This window comes from Odontomachus brunneus, unplaced genomic scaffold (assembly GCF_010583005.1).
Source record: "Odontomachus brunneus isolate Ranch 3 - 2012 unplaced genomic scaffold, Obru_v1 Obru_scaffold_077, whole genome shotgun sequence".
Taxonomy (NCBI): domain Eukaryota; kingdom Metazoa; phylum Arthropoda; class Insecta; order Hymenoptera; family Formicidae; genus Odontomachus; species Odontomachus brunneus.
Window position 1 is genome coordinate 889,592 of NW_022639527.1, and position 18,494 is coordinate 908,085.

Consider the following 18,494-nt stretch of genomic DNA (forward strand, 5'->3'; position numbering starts at 1 on the left):
ACTTTTGTCTGAAACATTTTTTTGTAAAACTTATATTTTTCCTGATATTCGGGCGTCCCGGTACTTTCCGAACACCCTGTATAAGAATAATAATTATAAACAAACACATAATATTTCGTGTTGCAAACTCTGGCATCTGTGAATATTCATTGAACGTTCGTTTGTTGATTATTTTGCATTTTTGTGGTCTAGCTCTCTGAAGACATGTCAACAAGAAGACGAGAGGGAGACCAGAGTGGCCACCTCGTTGGTGACTTTAGCTTCCGTGGCATGCGCCAACGGAGTGCTTCAGGGTCGCGCCTTAAGCTCCATGTTGCAGCTGACGATGAATAGCGAAGTGCAAGCACAGAAAGTGCAGAAAGTCCTTTCGGCGGCGATGCGACAAACTATATACACCTCGCTGTTCGAGGATAATCTGAACTACTTGTTAACGTCTTGGCTCGACGCGAAGTATCCATTGGAGAAGTTTCCGTGGACACTCGCAGGTAACGATAGCTCAATTTAAAGTTTGGATATCAGAAAACCAAGCATAGTATTGCAAACATGTTATCAACAGGATGCCAGACTGCGGTTGAGTTCTTCAAAAGATATATCAATTACATAGTTCCGCTTCTTCTTCGTACTTCGGATCTCAGCAAAACCGTGTTCTTCTGTATCAATGTCGGTGTAACATTCGCCGACGTCTTCGTGGACGTTTTTCCATCCTGCTTCGTTTGGTTGATATCTTGCGTATGCGATAAAACGGCGATTAACAGCGTCGCCATGCAAACGCTGAAGAAGCTGCAGAAGAACATAGACGAGTTTGCGTCGATACGCAATTTCACCCGATTACTTGCCGACCGACTGCAGAACATTTTCGTGGAACTGGTGCAACGGCTGTGCGATGAGGAGCATTTTAAGCATTTATTCTCGTTCAGCGCGGCGTCCTTTCCAGAGGATGACCCACCGCATTTCTCTGCGGTTACGGTAGATCGGTGTTTCAGCTACCTCGAGCAAGAGTATTTAATGAAACCGTTGACGCGCGTGCTGGTCGAGCAGCAACCGGCAGCGCTGCAGAAGACGTTGCTGCAACTGGCGAGCGCCGTGCACTCGTCGCGCTCCAGCGAGGGTAAGCTGAAGAGACTGCATCAGTACGCGTACTTCTGTCACAAGTTGATGGAAGACCTCAAGGAACCATATTTCGATGATATGGCTGCGTTCTTGATCAGAGACGTGTGTTATAGTCTGTTGCACTTAACTGGAAGCGACGAAATCTTGTCTGCCGCGTGTTGCAAGTTCCTGGACAAGTTTCTGAGACAAGCATTGCCGACGAGGGCCGCAGAAGTTCAGGATGTTCTCAGATTCATCGTGGCGAACCTGATCGGCTTGGCACAAAGTGCGAACAGCTCCGAGCTCGCTTTGAATCTGCTCGGGTTTCTTATAGTGGAGCAAAGGGATATTCTACGCGAGTCCATCGCTAAACTCAGTTCGTTCCCAAATCTTGAGATCTTCCGAAATGTTAGAGAGGCTCATAAGGCTGTCAGATATGCAGACGGAGCGGTGCGTCTTGAGGAAGAGTTGGAGCGTTTCCTCGACGCTATGAGCGACGGGAACGCCGAATGCACATTGGAGGACCTCGCGAATTTGACGCAACAGCTATCGATACGGAAGAAAGAGTTAAAGGAATTACACCGGAAATTGGAAAGACCATATCCTGAGGATGGCGTCAGCATCTTGCATCAAGTGATATTCAAGTGAGTCTTTTACTTCGACTATTAAATTCTTTGCATTCACATCTCTGTATTTGCGTCCGTTGAATTAAAATTCATGGAAATTCGTAGAAACGGAAGGAAACACGAAAGTAAGCGAAATTCTATACCAATACGTACAGTCTTATAATTAGTTGTTCAATCCTCATTTTATATGAAATATTAAAAAAATATTTTTTACATGAATCGACTTTTTCTATATTGATATTATTTTGATACAAGTTCATGAATTTAGAAATCATCTTAAAAATCTTGCAACTTTGATTTTGTATAACTTTATTCCACTCCTTGCTATTTTCGTCCCATAAAGCCCTATAAAAAATACATAAAATTATATGTATAAACTTATGTATATGAAATATATCCAAAATTTACTTTTCAGATTAATGAAGCTGGCGGAGTCATCTAACGCGCGTATTTCGATGGAGGCCACGAGGTGTCTTGGCGAATTGGGCCCGACAGACTCCACGATGGCCTTGCGGCCTTCGGAAAGTCTAGTGCGCGAAGCGGATCACATGATAGAGGCTTTGACGTATCGATCCGTTACGATGTTGACGAGCTTTCTAGTGGAAAATGCAGTGAACTTACGCAAGGTTCTTTCTTTAAGTAAAACGTAAGGAATAATAAATCACTTTCAAGTCAATAAATCATATTCATTTCAGGCTAGCGCCGATGCTCTTTATACAGTGTTCTCAACCACTTATGGCCAAAAACTGTCCAATCCTAAGTATATGCAGAACCTATCAGACATTCACGCCAATTGCATGCCCCTGAAGATAGATTACATCCGACCGTTTATTCAGTGTCATGCTGTTATGGACAAATCTTTCTCCGTGAATTTCGCGAAAGTTCGCATTATCATGGACCCGGAGAACGCGCTGTGGACCATCAAGAACGGCGAGAATTACGCCGATTGGATTGTCAAGATCACCTGCGGTGTCGCCGAATGTTTTACGGATTCTTATTTGAACAGTTTCTTGTCGGTCTGCTGGCTTAGTGTCAAGTTCTGTGAGCTCATCCTGCCGAGGATTATTTTCCTTATCACTCAACGGTGCGAGAGTTTTTTCGGCGCTTTGTGTGACTGCGTTAATCAGTTCTTCAGGTATCATTTAGTTAATAGTTATATAGTTAATACAGTCATTAAATGATATCTAAATAATATGTAATATTATTATTTGAATTGGTTGATTGAAATATTTGATAGAGGACAGAGATTTCAAAGATTGACCGATGAAATTTATTTAATCGCCAGGTATCACTTCGCGATCGATCACGAAGTCGAGGTCGCGACATCGTCGACGTCGCTCGCTCGTGGCAGCTGCGACCGCAACATCGTGCGCCGCATGTTGGATGTGGTGAACCACGTGCGAACGCAACTGCCGGACAACATGACTCTAAAGCTCGATTACATCTATCTCGCGCGAGCGGCTCACGAGTGTTCCGCATATTACACGGCGTTGCTATTCGCGCAGTTGGCCTGTGAGTCGTTTTCCACGGACTATCCCGACTTCAGCAGCGACCCGAAAATCGATTACATCTACGAACACCAACCGCAATTCGGTCGAGTGCTGCAGGACATCATGCAAGACACGTATCTGAATATCAGCGATCCTGACGCGATTTGCGGCGCTGGCTCGTCGTATTTAGTCGACCACAATTCTAGAGTGCAGTATTATGCTCGCGCCAATAGCTGGGACAAAGTCATGTTGGCGCAGGACATCGAGCTGTCCTACGACAATCCGCTAGCCGCCAAAGAGATGTCGAACGCGTTGCATCATTTTGGATTGCAGTTTCTTCAGTGGCAATTTCTCAGCAAAAACCTCGACGAGAAATTCAGTTACGAATGCGCCTGGAGACTCAGCAACTGGAATCTGTTCGTCAACGATACTGCTACGAGTCATAACGACTCGACACTGCCGCGACTAGAGTCTCTGGAAAATTCATTTCATCAGCATCATTATCACGCCCTGAAATACTTCCACGAAAATGACCAAAGGGGAACGGAGAGAGCGCTCGAGTGCGCTCGTCGAAGTGTGATAAGTTCACTGAAAGTCATCAGTTTAGAGAGCAGCAAAACTGTTAATGAGAAACTATCCCAGTTACGTCTACTACGCGAGATCGAACAACTGAGCTTGACTGATTTGCAGGAATATCCGGAGATACTGCAACGCTGGGACGAGCACGAGATCCTGACCGGTCAATTTGAGTATGTAGAACCGATCCTACAACAGCGTATCGTAATGTTCCAGATCAAAGAATCTCTGAAGACGGATACGAACATGCAGAAGGCATTCTTCACGACCTGCCTGGACTTAGCAATGATTGCCGAAGGTCAGGGCAACTTTCCGGTTGCTACTAGGACACTAGGCACTTTGGCGAAACACCGGGATCTGTCCGAAGACCTCCAAAACCAACTACTTTATCAGGAATCTCTCCTGGCATGGATGACGCGCGATAATAAAGTAGCGCGTCGTTTGTTGCGTAATTTAATCGAAAAGAGAAATATGAGACCCAGTTTAAGAGCGAAGGCTCTTCGAGTTTACGGCGATTGGATGGCGGAGACGAAGTCGGAGAATCCGCAGATGATACAGAAATATTACTTGGAATCAATCGAAACCAGCAACTCTATCGACGAGCAGACGCCTGATGTTATTAAAAACTTGAACGACGCACAGGTAAAGACAAATATACAGCATGTTTAGCTTTTCAATCGCACAGATGATACATGTAGAGCATGAAACAAGATATTGACAGTATATTAATAATATGTTATAATAATTTAGAGAATATACATAATATCTAACAATTTATGACACATTTCTGTATATATACTTCATTCTTATTAATTCTATCTTGTATAGATAAATATACAAACATATAATTATTTCAATTAAATGTTTTAATTTAATTATGAGCTAAATAATATATATCAATTAAAACATATCTTAATGTATGTCGTAGGTCGCATTAGCGCGTTTCGCAGATGCGCAATACGAACAGATCAGCGACTACATGAAATCGTCGACTTACGAGTCTTTCAAGGAGGTCGCTCGCACCGCAATTAAAGTCGATATGGCACAAATGAAGAACCAGGATCTTAAGCGCGCTGTGATAATCAGCCAAAAGCAGTCGACGAATGATGCGGCTGAACTGAAGAATAACGAGCAACAGAGGCGCAACTATCTATTGCAGACTCTGAAATATTATCTCAAGACTCTGCAATGCAGCGAGAAGCATAATCTTCTCATCTTTCGACTAGTATCGCTCTGGCTGGACAATATGTTTGACGAGGAGGTAAACGAGTTCATGAGCGAGTTGGAAAACGTGCCGTCCTTTAAGTTCGTTCCGTTAGTACCGCAACTGGCTGCTCACATCAGCAACGATTTGAAGAGTAGTTTCTCCGCGAGGATTTTTAACATTCTCTTGCGTTGCGCCCTGGAACATCCGTATCATACATTACCAGTAGTGCTGGCTATGAAAAATTTGCACAGCGATGACGATTTTGATTCGAGTGCGGCCACAAAAAAGGAGGAACGTCGCGTATTGGGTGCTAAAAAGCTTCTCAACCAATTGGCCGACTCGCCGGTATCGGCGACTATCGACGAGATGGAAAATCTGTCGAGGGCCTTGGTGAGTTTGGCGTATTGGCAACCCAATAAGGGCAGTGTGCAGCTTGGAAAATCCTACCAGATACCGCGGAACCAACCAATATTGAAAGTACTCTTTTTACTTTAATATCTTATTCTGAATAAAAGTAGAGTTAATTGATTACATGATAAATAAGTATTGATTTCCCAGATCAAGAACCTGAACAATGTTCTCTTACCGACCCTGAACTTACCCGTGAAACAATCTGGTAATTATAACAACGTAGTCGGCGTGAGGTCGTATAGTAATACTTGCGAGTTCGTTGGCGGCGTGAATGTTCCCAAGAAGATGATCTGCGTCGGCACGGACGGTGTACAGCGCCGACAGCTAGTCAAGGGTAAGGACGACCTCAGACAAGATGCAGTGATGCAGCAGGTGTTCACCGTGATAAACACGCTGTTGAGAACGTGTAAGGAGACCAAGCGGCGGAATCTGCGGATCAGAACCTACAAAGTGGTGCCACTGACACAGAGATCGGGCGTGCTGGAGTGGTGTGATAATACGTTGCCGATTGCGATGACATTGACCGGCCAGTCGAACACGCCCGGTTTGCACAAAAAGTATTATCCGCACGACATGACCGTGGAAACGGCGAGAAACAAGATGAAAAATGTCGCACAAGAACCGAACGAGGTGACTTGACAATTATATTTTTGGATAAGTCTTAATTGCAATTATTTGCATTAGTATTATAGCCTTTAATGCTGCGTCAAAGATCGTGCTTCTGGACGATTTAAGTTTCATAATTTATCTTTAAACTTTTGGATGTTGTATTTTACGTTATCTCTCAATGTCCAGGTAAAGCTGAAGGTATTTCTCGATTGCTGCAAACGGATGAAACCGGCATTTCAGCATTTCTTCGAGGAGAAATATCTGTCGCCTGAGACCTGGGTGGAAAGAACTCTCACGTATACGCGCAGCGTTGCCACTACATCAATTGCAGGCTATATTCTAGGTCTAGGAGACAGACATCTGAGTAATATCCTTATCGACGAACGAACTGCCGAGGTGGTGCACATCGACTTCGGTGTAGCCTTCGAGCAGAGCAAAGTTCTGCCTATTCCGGAAACCATTCCTTTCAGGTAGAATCGTTAATCGTTGGCTCGTATAGAAATTTCCAAATATAATAATTTTATACAAGATATTCTTGAAATTCCATATTCCAAGTTTTCAAAACCTTGATCGCGACACCTTCATGTTTCGAGTTAATCAAAATGCCACAATTACGAGCGATAAATAAAAAAGAAACAAATAACATCTTAATTAAAATTAATATTATGTAATTAGTATTATGTATTACAATACGATATTATGTATTACAATACAGTTTATATTAGCTAGCATACATTAATAAAATTCTTATTTTATTACTGAAAGACACATACTCGTAATCAAAGCATTCAAGTGTCTTTTCGCTTTGTTACAGACTGACTAGAGATATCGAGGTTGCTATGGGTGCATCTGGCATCGAGGGTACTATGAGACGCAGCTGCGAGGTGACCATGACAATGTTGCGTGATCAGAAGCAAATTATCATCACCCTTCTGCAAGTTCTACTCTATGATCCGTTGTTCACATGGGCTATCACGCCGGAGAAAGCGTGCAAGATGCAGAGCGACGTCGTGAAGGGCTTCTCCGAGTGCGGACGTGGTAAGAGAAATTAATTTCTGAATTTTGGAATCGATTGAAGTTGATATTTCGTCATTTTATTGTTATTGTTATTATTGATGAAATCGAGTCAATTGCTAATTATTGCCTACTTAAGCGCCCGTGGAAACCAATAAAATCGCCAAGAGGGCTCTTTTGAGGATTGAACAAAAGCTACAAGGGACAGAAGACTGTTTGGTGTCCAGTGTTTCGGGACAGGTGGAGAGGCTTCTGCAAGAAGCGCGAGACCCGGCAAACTTATCTCGCGTTTATTGCGGTTGGCAACCGTACTTGTAAATATTTTATATTTCTTTATATCAGATTATTGTTGCGTGATCTAATCTATATTGTACATATTAGTTATGTTTTCATACATTTTTAAAATAAAACAGTTCATCGATTGATAAGTTATATTGGTTTCAAAATTCATCGATATCGATATGTATTTCGAGAGCCATTCGAAATTTCGAGAGTATCGATATATCTCGTTATCCACCATCATATATCCACCATCGTTATCGCACTTATTGATACGTCAATCGAAATTGTTTCTTCAATTGGCACGTGAGGCATTGACGAGATATTATTAAGACTCCTGGCCCCTCGTATTGTTTATCTCTTTAATGACGTCAGAAACGAGAAAATGCATGCTAAAAATTCTTGCGAAATCCGTTGAAATAAAAATATATATCCATAAAGTAATACTTGCAATCGATTAAACAAATTAAGATATTCCGTGCACTCCCTTTTTGCTCTAACAATCAATAATTTATTGTAAATTAATCTAAATAGAAATAAACGAAGAAATAAGAAGATGAATTGTATGTTACGTTAATTTATGACAAATTATGATTGTTAGAATAAAAGGGAAGTGCACGGAATATCTTACAAATTTATTTCATTGCAAGTGTATGGGTATATATTTTTATTTTAACGTATGGATATAAACTTTATGAATTTTAACTTTATGAATATATATTTTTATTTTAACGTATTTCGCAAGAATTTTTAGCACGCATTTTCTCTCTTCTGACGTCATTAAAAAGAGATAGGCAATGCGAGGGATCAGGAGCCTTAAAGATAGGCTGCGTTCCGAAATTCACTGCCAGTACTGAAAATTTATAGTTCATGTTACGTATACTATAGAATTTCAATACTGGCAGTGAATTTCGGAATGCAGTCCTAATCAGTCCTTGAGGGAAGGGGGTAAATTTTCAAATTGGCAAAGGAGATATGTACAATTAAAGAAACATAACATTATCGATCGTTTTTAGCAGTCTGATAATATTTTCATATTTTATCGTTATATATATAAACCTGTAATGAAGTATATTCAATATGAAACTGCATTATCTCCACTGATTTTACACATTTTTATTGATAAATTTATCGATGATTTATTTATATTTCTCAAAGCCAAAGTCAAATATTATTTAATAGCGAGATTTTCTGATTCGCCGAATCCTGTGAGATCAACGTAATAATAGTCTTTAGTATTATCTCGTCGATACACGTCTATAAATTTATTAGCTAATAAATGTTTAAGGTCTGGTCGCACCAACATTATTTTGGCTTTAAGTGAAACTTAAACATATATCTATCTTTATCTTTTTTTTTGAATAAATAAAAACAGACGTTTAAGTATTTAAGTCTCGCTTAAAACCAAAATAACGTTGGTATAATCGGGTCTAAGACATTTACTATCTATTATTAAAAGCTTTAATAATGTAAGTGATAATAGATACTGCGATATTAAAAATTCACAAGAGCTCAAACCTAGGACTTTGTATGCAATGGAAAAAGCGTAAAGGCCTTTGCACGTCAGAAAGTCTTAACCATAACCGTAATTCCGTAAGTTTCTAACACACACAATCAGATAGAGTAACGCAAGTGAAAATTCGTAACTGTAAGGCTGTATATAAATTTTTACTCATATTGCTATATCCCCATACAACACAATGTCTAAAATCGGGACATAAGACGTCTTAAAGACATCTTAAGGACATCTTAGGGATATCTTACATTCTGACGTCTGAGAGACGTCTGAGTTAAGATGCCTTTCAGACGTCTTATGTCCCGATTTTAGACGTTGTGTTGTGTGGAATTGTGTTGGAAATTTATGGAATTATGGTTATGGATAAGACTTTCTGATGTGCAAAGGCCTTTACGCTTTTTCCATTGCATACAAAGTCCTAGATTAGAGCTCTGTGAATTATTAATAACGCAATATCTATTGTCACTTACATTATTAAAGCTTTTAATAATAGTAAATGTCTTAGGCTCGGTTGTATCAACGTGGTTTTAAGGGAACTGGAGGGTCAGATTGCCTGAAAATCGTGCTTGTTCTTTCACAATTTTTTATGACAAACTGAATGAATATGCGAAAGTGTTATTTTAACGTAAATTTGTATAATATATAAAGAGAACAAAAATATAATTTTGATGATCAAATACTCAATATAAATGTATGGTACATGCAATTAAAATATATTTTATTTTTCTTTTCAAGATCGTCAACGTAATAATAGTCTTTAATATTATCTCGTCGATACACGTCTATAAATTTATTAGCTAATAAATGTTTAAGATCTGATCGTACCAACATTATTTTGGCTTTAAGTGAAACTTAAACATATATCTATTTTTATCTTTTTTTTAAATAAATAAAGACAGACCTTTAAGTATTTAAGTCATTTTGCAGTAATATTTTGACTCTCGGTGGTTCAATTAAGCTGAATTTTAGGTAGAAAATTTCCGTAAGCTTGTCGTTATCGTGTGAATCATTGACAACAATCATTGACTCGTGAAAATATTTAATTTTGAAATATTAATTTTTTTACTATTTTAAAAGAACTGAAAATTTAATAATATTCCATTAAGATATTTGCAATTTTGTTAACTTTTACTCAATTTCTATTATAGTGGTATTCATATGATAACGACAAACTTACGGAAATTTTCTATCTAAAATTCAGCTTAATTGATTCAAGAGTCAAGATATTACTACAAAACGATGACCTTGAAAAGAAAAACGAAATATATCTTAACTGCATGTACTTATATTGAATATTTGTCCAGTAAGCAAGGAACATTAAATTAACGTTTAGAAACGTTGACTTCATGTGCATTATTTGGACATTTTTTAATAATATTGCATTTATATTTTTCACATGTTATCTTGTGACATGATTTTTCTGAATGTTGTTTAAACGTTTTAAAAACATTACAAAAAATATATTTTTCAAATGTTACTTTAACATTTATTTGAAATCAATGCAACATCTTAAAAATATTCCTGACGATTAAAACGTTATGGCAACCCTATTTCAACATTATTGAAACTTCCAAATCGCGGTTAAAGTATGTTCATAATGATGTTCGATACAATATTAAACACTACATATTTGACAATATTACAGGTTCTTAAATATTATTATAGTAACGTTATATTAATATAGTAACGTTATATTAATTCTTGCTTACTGGATGATCATCAAAATTATATTTTTCTTCTCTTTATATGTTGTATAAATACACATCAAAACAACACTTTCGCATATTTATTCAGTTTATGGTAAAAAATTGTGAAAAAACAAGCACGATTTTCAGGCAATCTGACCCTTCAGTCCCCTTAAACGAGACTTAAATATATGTTTTTATTTATTTAGAAAGAAAGATAAAGATAGATATATGTTTAAGTTTGGCTTAAAGCCAAAATGATGTTGAAAATTTACGGAATTACGATTGCGGTTAAGACTTTTTGACGTGCAAAGGTCTTAAGCGTATATGTACGGCAGGCTTTACGTTTTGAACGTCGCGCATGCGCCACGCGCGCCACACCGTGACGCCGCTTCGTGGCCACTCGTGGCGGTCAGTACGTTAACGGCCGTGGTGGAAGTTGGTCCAAGTTGGTCGATTAGTTGATCGCGCGTGCCATGCCTACCGTCGTGTAAACACAGCGTCGCAACGTCACAAGCGCGATTCTCTGTCTCTCTCTCTCTCTCTCTCTCTCTCTCTCTCTCTCTTCACAACGCGACGTCGCGTTCCTTCTCGTAGTGCGCTTTCACGTTCGAATATGCCGTGCGTGTAAAGTCGGTGAGAAGGTTAAAATGTCGCAGCACTTGGCTGACCGAGATCTGCTGGCAAACAGGTGAAGATGGAAGATGATGCTGACCTAAGAGAGCAATTGTTTCACAACACCGTGCGAGAGACCATCGTGAGTATTTAGATCGTGACAAAACCGCGTGGACACTCGTCCTTTTTGTCGTTTCGATGTGAGTTTATTTACGTGCGACGCTTGACGTCGTAGCACATCGTGTCGTCGTGTAGGAAATCAGGTTTCCTGTGCGATAATTGCGCGAAAATGAGCATTGAAGGTGATTGCTTGAGGCGCCAATGACTCGTCCATTGTAGAACTATGAATATTTCGTACTAAATCGCGCGAAAATCAAGCCCGAAGCGAGATGTCGGAGACACGTTTGACGTACAGTTGAGTTTCTATGCGCTACGTGTCCGCGAAAATGAGCCGTATCGCTCACCATGAGCGCCTAACCCCTTCTCATTGCGGAAAATCCGACGAATGTTGACGTGGATTTAATCTGCATGTTTGTTTATTTTAACGAGACACGTATAAGCGTTCGTCCTCTGTCGATTGTTTAATTGAAAATCTCGTTTGTGATGTCTCGACACGATTTTACGAACGCTGTCATTTCGAAACGTGTCACTTTACACGTTTGATCATTTTTCAAGCAACTTGATTGTTGAAGCTTGAAAAAAGAGGGGGAGAGAGAAAGGGAGATAAGTTGATTACACATCTCGTCCTCGACAATGCGATATCTTCTCTTCGTGACGAGAGACTCGAGACGATGTGCACAAATAATACAATAATAGCATAAATTCCTAAGTCGATATCGATAAGTGGGGCGTTGTTAGTTTATAGTTTGCTGATTAAGTTTTAATATGCTGAAATCGAGAAATTCGTCATGATTACGAGATACAAAAATGATCATTTCTATAACAAACTCTGCTGGGAATACAATGAAAAGTTCAATTGGCATTAATAAATAATTAATTCTTGATGATTTGCAAAATATTAATGATGTGACTATATGGGCGAATATATTATATTCTTATTATTAAAGAAGATGCACACAGAAAAATATCATTGTGCTGCTAATAAAAGCGATTATTCATTTTACTTTCCTTCTTTTAAGTAACAGTGATCTTCAATAGAGGATATTTTCTTGATATAATAGTCTTAAAATGCATTCATTCTGGATCTTAGGAAAGTTCATTATCATGTACTCAAAGGAAAAATTAACTTTCTTTACAAGAATATTATGAAATTTTGAAGAAAAAATTGGCTTGAATCTATGTAGTTAGCATACCAAATTTTTATTTTAATTTAACATTCCTAATTGAAATGCTAAATCTACGTATAAGCTTATGAAATATTTGAAACGAGTTATTTGAATGCAGTATGTATTTTTCTGTTAGTACACTGTTGAAATTTCATTCAGATCCGGTTTTGAACAAATAAACAAACAGATATATTAAACTAGATTTTGTTATCTATATATAAATGTTAAATATCGCGCACTAGAGTTACACAGAATGCCCCAGGATCCGGTTGGAGTCGAGTTTTCCTTAGCATAAATAACACGAAAGTTCGTTGTATTCATTGCGTATTAATAGTTTTCAACGTTACAAAATTTTGCAAGTAAACCGAAAACGCAAACACGATAAGGCTTATGAAGTTAAACGAACGAGGTTCATCTATAATTTTCTTGTTATTTCCGACGAGCACTTCATTTTTAATTGCTCACTAATTACTTGGCAACATCGGTGAGATATTTCGTATAACGTGAGTGGATATGCAAGTCGATATTTTCCGGAAAATTGACATTTTCCGGAAAATAAAGTGGCCAAATATAATTTTCGCGGATAGAAAGTCCCGTGACGTCCGTTTTAATATCACGCGACCGTATCGAGTTTACCTCCCGTATTTTCAGGAGGACCAAAACTTGCAAATTTTTCGCCCGTTCTGCCTTTCCCCGGAATTTCGATAAATTTTCGATATTCCCACCCGGGATATTCTCGCCCTCCTTCGTCGCCGCTTTCCGCAGCTCGGAAACCATCCGCAGGAATTTCAAACGCGAGGAGACATCGCGACACGCCTCGAGTACGTTCACCTTGGGTTTCGCAAATGCAACCGCGTCGACGTAGGATGCGTTTTTCTTAGCGGTAGACGCGGTCTTCGTTTTGCGGATTTCTCGCCGCCGAGAGAAACCGGTCGTCGGCGAGTCGCCGCCGACAACGACGACTTCCAACTGCCGTGAACGAAATATAGAAGAGGCGTGAGGATCGATGGATTTGTCGGACTCAAGAGTCGCAGTCTTTCGTTCTATTCTCTCTTCCGATTGATAGGTAGGAGACGCGTGTTTACACAGCACACACGTTCATACATTCTGCATACATTCTGCAATGCATAATGCATGATATAATATATTTTTACGTGGAAACGTTTCCATTCCCTTCTTATCGGATTTCGCGGAAGAAGCGTCTCGGAAAAGAGGATTTAATTACCTACGATTACATTCCGCTATCAGTTATCGACGTTCCTATAATCTGATCCAATTGTGACGGAACCTACAATAGCGATCACAGGAATATACGTTTACGTTGGCTTCCGTGTCGGTTTCTTCCCCTCCCCATTTTCTCTCTTTCTTTTTGGCACACGGTTATTCCTAGATGGACTTTTACTTCCTTGGAAAGTACTGTGAAGGCATGTTCCACTTGTTTCCATGTCTCGACTAGTAATCCATCATGATTTCATTGTTTCGCACGACTTGCGTCCAGTTTAATTCCTTCAATCGATGCACGCACGAAGGCAATTATCGCGTTCAAGGTAAGAGAAAAAGAAGACAAACAGATAGAAAAGTTCATCACGAGTAATTCTCTCGACACATGCAGAAGAACAAGTGTATGCGTGTCTGCAAAGAGTCGTTTAAAAATGATTGAAGTTGAAGAAAGTATGTGGAAACGCGCAAAGACATTAGAAAACGGTTAATCGTGGTGTTCGAGCATAAATTTATTCCGCTCAGTTGCGAAGGAAGAACGTGCCAACTCCAATTACATTGTATTAATTTTACTACATTGTATCAAAGTACCAAAGAACGTGGGGGAAATTCGTCGAGAATAAAATGCAACACGAAATTTGCACATTTTTCATCACGATAATCGCAAACTCTGTCCGCAAGGAGATGTGTCCTTCGCGCATAGAGCGCGTTACGCGTGATTTGAATTTGAAAAGAAAAAAACTACGATAATGTATTCATATGTTAAGAAACCAAAGTAAAAATTAGCGTAACTGGAGCGCGTAAGCTAGGCTGCAGCATCTCGCTGCGTCTCGTCATATCGGCGCGTTACGGAAAAGATACCGTTGTAGCTGAGAGAGCTTCGCAAAGCAGCTGGCGAGACTGGACCTCGAACAATAGAGAAGAGTCCAATACTGAAAGAAATGACGTGTCACTCGGCCAGTTGCCGTGGGCGTTTTGATCGATAATGATGCGGGAGTGCGAGATAAGAAACGGCGGCAACGTGCTCGGTAGAATCTCCTCCAGCCGGGGTCAATGATCAAAAATGACGAGCGATAACGGTGTAGCCGGCTTTCTGCCTCTTTTATCATCGGTCGTGGAACGTGGTACCGCTGGTCGATCGAAAACTTCGTAAGATCATTCGACGACAGCAGTTCGACGACAGCAGTTCGAGAAGTATTGTGATTGCGTCCCGTGATGGCTATGATTACTTTCAATTACGGTCGCTTCTTAAGGGAATGCTGAAGCTGAAAACTTTACCGACAGAACACTGACTTTTTTTGCAAAGTTTACGTCGTATTGGTTACAAAGAATTACAAATGTTTTTACGCAATGAAAGTACGTGCAAAAATAAATAGGAGCATTGCTCAATATGTGACGAAAACGAACAAAAAATTTCGATAAATATGCAGTATAATATTTACTTTTGTTTTTTTTTAAATTAATAGAATAATTAATTTTATCGCAAAATTTATTTTTTCCTTTTTAAGTTTTATAAGCTATTCTCTGCTTTATAACAGAGTTTATGTGTTTGATTAAGGCAGAGAAAAGCATGTATAAACTATTCTTCGCTTTATGCTTTTAATTAAGACATAAAATATTTAGAGTAAATATTTATTTTATTTTTGTTTTTCTTAATTAATAGGATAATTAATTGGAAAATTTATTTTTTCCTTTTCAAGTTTAAGAAGAAATACTTTCCTACTTACCAACATCATAAAACATAAAAATAAAAAAGAAACGAAAAGTAAGCGATAATTTTCGTTTTCAGAAATCAATTTTACGCGTGAAAATATATAAATTTACAAAGTTTGAAAAAATCCAAGGTGGGGGCGTTATACTGCATATTTACCAAAATTTTTAATGTAAAATCGTAAGCTGTCAGTTAGCATATTTGCCTAATCCAAAAGTTCCGCAGTTTGTACATACCAAAAGTGAATGCTCCAAATAGAAAAATTTTGAAGAACATTGCTCTACCTTCGCATCTGCATTTGGAAGCTTAAGAATATCGAAAAAATTTGCAGAAAGATTTCACATATATGGTTATGTTTTTCGTTGAATATGGTAAAACAAAGCAACACATATTCATGTAAGTATATATAAGAAATACGAAAAGGATAGCGTGATTATGCTAGTGACGATCAACTCTGTATTGTCGACATTGTTCGAGTTCATCATCGACTCCAGCATCCCCTTAATAACACCAGTTTCTCTAGAAGATAACTGAAAGAAGTATCGCGCATTTACAGTCCGCATATTTTTTGTTTCTTCGATACTTCATTTCATCTCAGTCAAGCTACATAAGTCACTTTTGAGGATTCTGTGTAGCCTATAGACGTAAATTAAAGGAATTTAGCATTTTTTTTACAAAGGAATTGTGATACACATTTTTTAACTTTTCAGTATATTTTTGTTACATTTGTATAAAATAAGAGTCTCGTTATAACTTGACTAATGTGCCAGTTTCAATTGAGAAAAAATCATGTAACGTCCTCAAAACTACCGAAAAGTTGAAGAATGTGTCTTCTTTGTAAAAAATTCCTCTTATGCCCATTTCTACTAACTTTGGTTAACATAACTGGTTATTCCAACAGAATTGATCAATCGCACTTGCCAATTCTGACTAATGAGAAATGTAATTGGTCAATTCTGTTGGAATAACCAACCGGTTAAATTAACCAAAGTTGACAGAAATGGACATAAGGGCCGGTTTTTCAATAGCAGTTTAAACTTGGACTCGAGTTTAAACTCTATTCTAACAATGCGTTTGTTTTGTTTAAGTTTAAGTTGAAATCTAAGTTTAAACTATCATTGAAAAACCGGCCCTCAGAATCCTTAAAACACAATATGATCGAGAAGAAAATATTTTTCATGAATTTTCGCACGTTTTACTCCGATATGTCCGCTCTTTGATCATCTTATTTTTTGATATTTTTGTGCAACGCGATATAGGAGAATTGATTTACGCAAAACGAAATCGCACAGTTTGTCGCATTGAATAAAGAATATCAGGAAAGAGCATAAAGAGAAAATCCTTTGTTAGAAGTACAAAGGATATGATGAAAGTGAACCGAATGCGATTATCGATACTATGGAATCGAAGTAAATGTTATGACGTAATATTGTCAATTAATTGAATAGACAAAAGTGCGTAAACGTATTGAAGAGAAAATTATTACAAGTGACTAATTTTATTTTTCTCACCAATATGAGCAAAATATAAATACAATTTTTCTATTATTCTTTTAAAATTAATATTCCTTTGCTATATACTTCCAAGATGTTTAAAGTATACCGCCAGACTGTGTTTCCGGTAACGTCACTTATGACGTAATTTACGTCATCAAACTGAACCAATGCAACACAATCGATTACCCACGATATGTCGCAACATATTGCTTCCTGACATTCTTTATTCAATGATTTGTCGCGCAAAAACACAAGTCACCCGTACTATTATGATCGGAAGTCGCTCTTGCTTCCAAATCCAAGTCGGTCCTTCGACTCTCGGTGCGACAATTAAATACCTTGCCTATTCCCGCGCCACAGTACTATATCCCTCCAAAATTCTTCCACTCTTTTTTTAGATCGCCCCGTACACGGGGCCGATGCTTCCGTACATTGTTTTCATCTCGGGCGCTCGCATTTATCCCGCTTTCGTCCGTCCTATTCTCAGCTTTCAGCCGAGAAACTCTTGCCAGCCGCGTAGCCGAGAATGTCACGCCAGGCACACACGGCTATTTATCTGTAATTATATGCGCTCCATTACAACGCGCCCGGGCGGATTAATATGACGATTACGTGCATACGCTGTATGAGCGAAGAGTGTATACGCGTGCACATACAAATGTAAACTTGAGGTATGAAGAAACAGATGGATGAATGAATGATGGCGCAACTGAATAAGCGCGAAATATCGACCGGGAACGAGTGAATTAATAAATGAAAACTAAAATGTAGTCGCGGGCTGATGGACAGAGCTCGCGGTTGTCGAGCAATTCGATCTTTTATTCATAAGAACTATTGTCGCGGCATGAAGTCGATCGCACGAGCTTTGAATCAATCTCCTTGACGAGTTGAGCTTAAGAGCTATCGTCGCGAAAGGAAATTTCGCGGACAATCTCCCGTCAATTAGACTCGGATATCTCGTCGGTAGCGAGAGGTGAGCATTCATCTCTTCGTCAACGAAGAAACCGGTCGAGGAGGAACGCGTTTGAGGATTAAGTCTCCATCGCGTGAGGTTTCATTTACACAAGACACACTCGTGTTTTCCGGCATTGTGGGTATTCGGCTGACGACGTAAATGGAATTAACGTCGTTTACATAATGCGAACGCGACGACGTCTCGATGAAGATGAACGGTACACCAGAAGTTTGGTGCAATTGTGCGTGTTAATTTACCAATTTTTTTTAAATAATAACTAAATATCTACGTTGTCATTTGAAAAATAATAGAAGACATTTTTTGTTCGGTTTGACTTAATATACAGCGACAGCCGTCATCACAGTTTATTTGCTGTATGGCGCGTAATCATTCACGAATCTTTGATTAATAACTTAGAATTTTATATAGATTATTTTATGTAGAATACTATAATTTCATATAATTTTATATAGATTTTATATAATTTTATATAATTTTATATAGATTTTATATAATTTTATATAATTTTATATAGATTATTTTATGTTCGCAAAATAGTAGAGATTTTTTGTTCCGTTTGACCTAATCTACCTGTACATCGCGGCTCCTCTATGAGTTACCGAACACTCTGTATATCCGCTTCTGATGCAAATGGATTAAGGATTCTTTGAAGGAGAATAATTTTTTTTTTTTTTTTTTTTTTTTATAAAA

The 18,494-nt window shown here is 38.5% G+C and overlaps 2 protein-coding genes across 2 annotated transcripts in view; both read left to right on the forward strand.

Annotated features, from left to right (window-relative positions):
* Window positions 1–7,702, forward strand: part of LOC116847370 (serine-protein kinase ATM) — a 12,356-nt gene extending 4,654 nt beyond the window's left edge. The window contains exons 7-16 of the mRNA XM_032822303.1: window positions 193–485; window positions 557–1,733; window positions 2,131–2,341; window positions 2,411–2,850; window positions 3,001–4,423; window positions 4,710–5,465; window positions 5,547–6,029; window positions 6,195–6,478; window positions 6,823–7,046; window positions 7,162–7,702. Of these exons, the coding sequence (XP_032678194.1) occupies window positions 193–485; window positions 557–1,733; window positions 2,131–2,341; window positions 2,411–2,850; window positions 3,001–4,423; window positions 4,710–5,465; window positions 5,547–6,029; window positions 6,195–6,478; window positions 6,823–7,046; window positions 7,162–7,340 (5,470 nt within the window). The 3' untranslated portion in view covers window positions 7,341–7,702. The remainder of the gene's footprint in view (window positions 1–192; window positions 486–556; window positions 1,734–2,130; window positions 2,342–2,410; window positions 2,851–3,000; window positions 4,424–4,709; window positions 5,466–5,546; window positions 6,030–6,194; window positions 6,479–6,822; window positions 7,047–7,161) is intronic.
* A 3,208-nt stretch (window positions 7,703–10,910) lies between these two features.
* The window catches only part of LOC116847375 (protein Lilipod), a 12,007-nt gene continuing 4,423 nt past the window's right edge, over window positions 10,911–18,494 (forward strand). Inside the window, exon 1 of the mRNA XM_032822311.1 lies at window positions 10,911–11,259. Within this exon, the coding sequence (XP_032678202.1) occupies window positions 11,200–11,259 (60 nt within the window). The 5' untranslated portion in view covers window positions 10,911–11,199. The remainder of the gene's footprint in view (window positions 11,260–18,494) is intronic.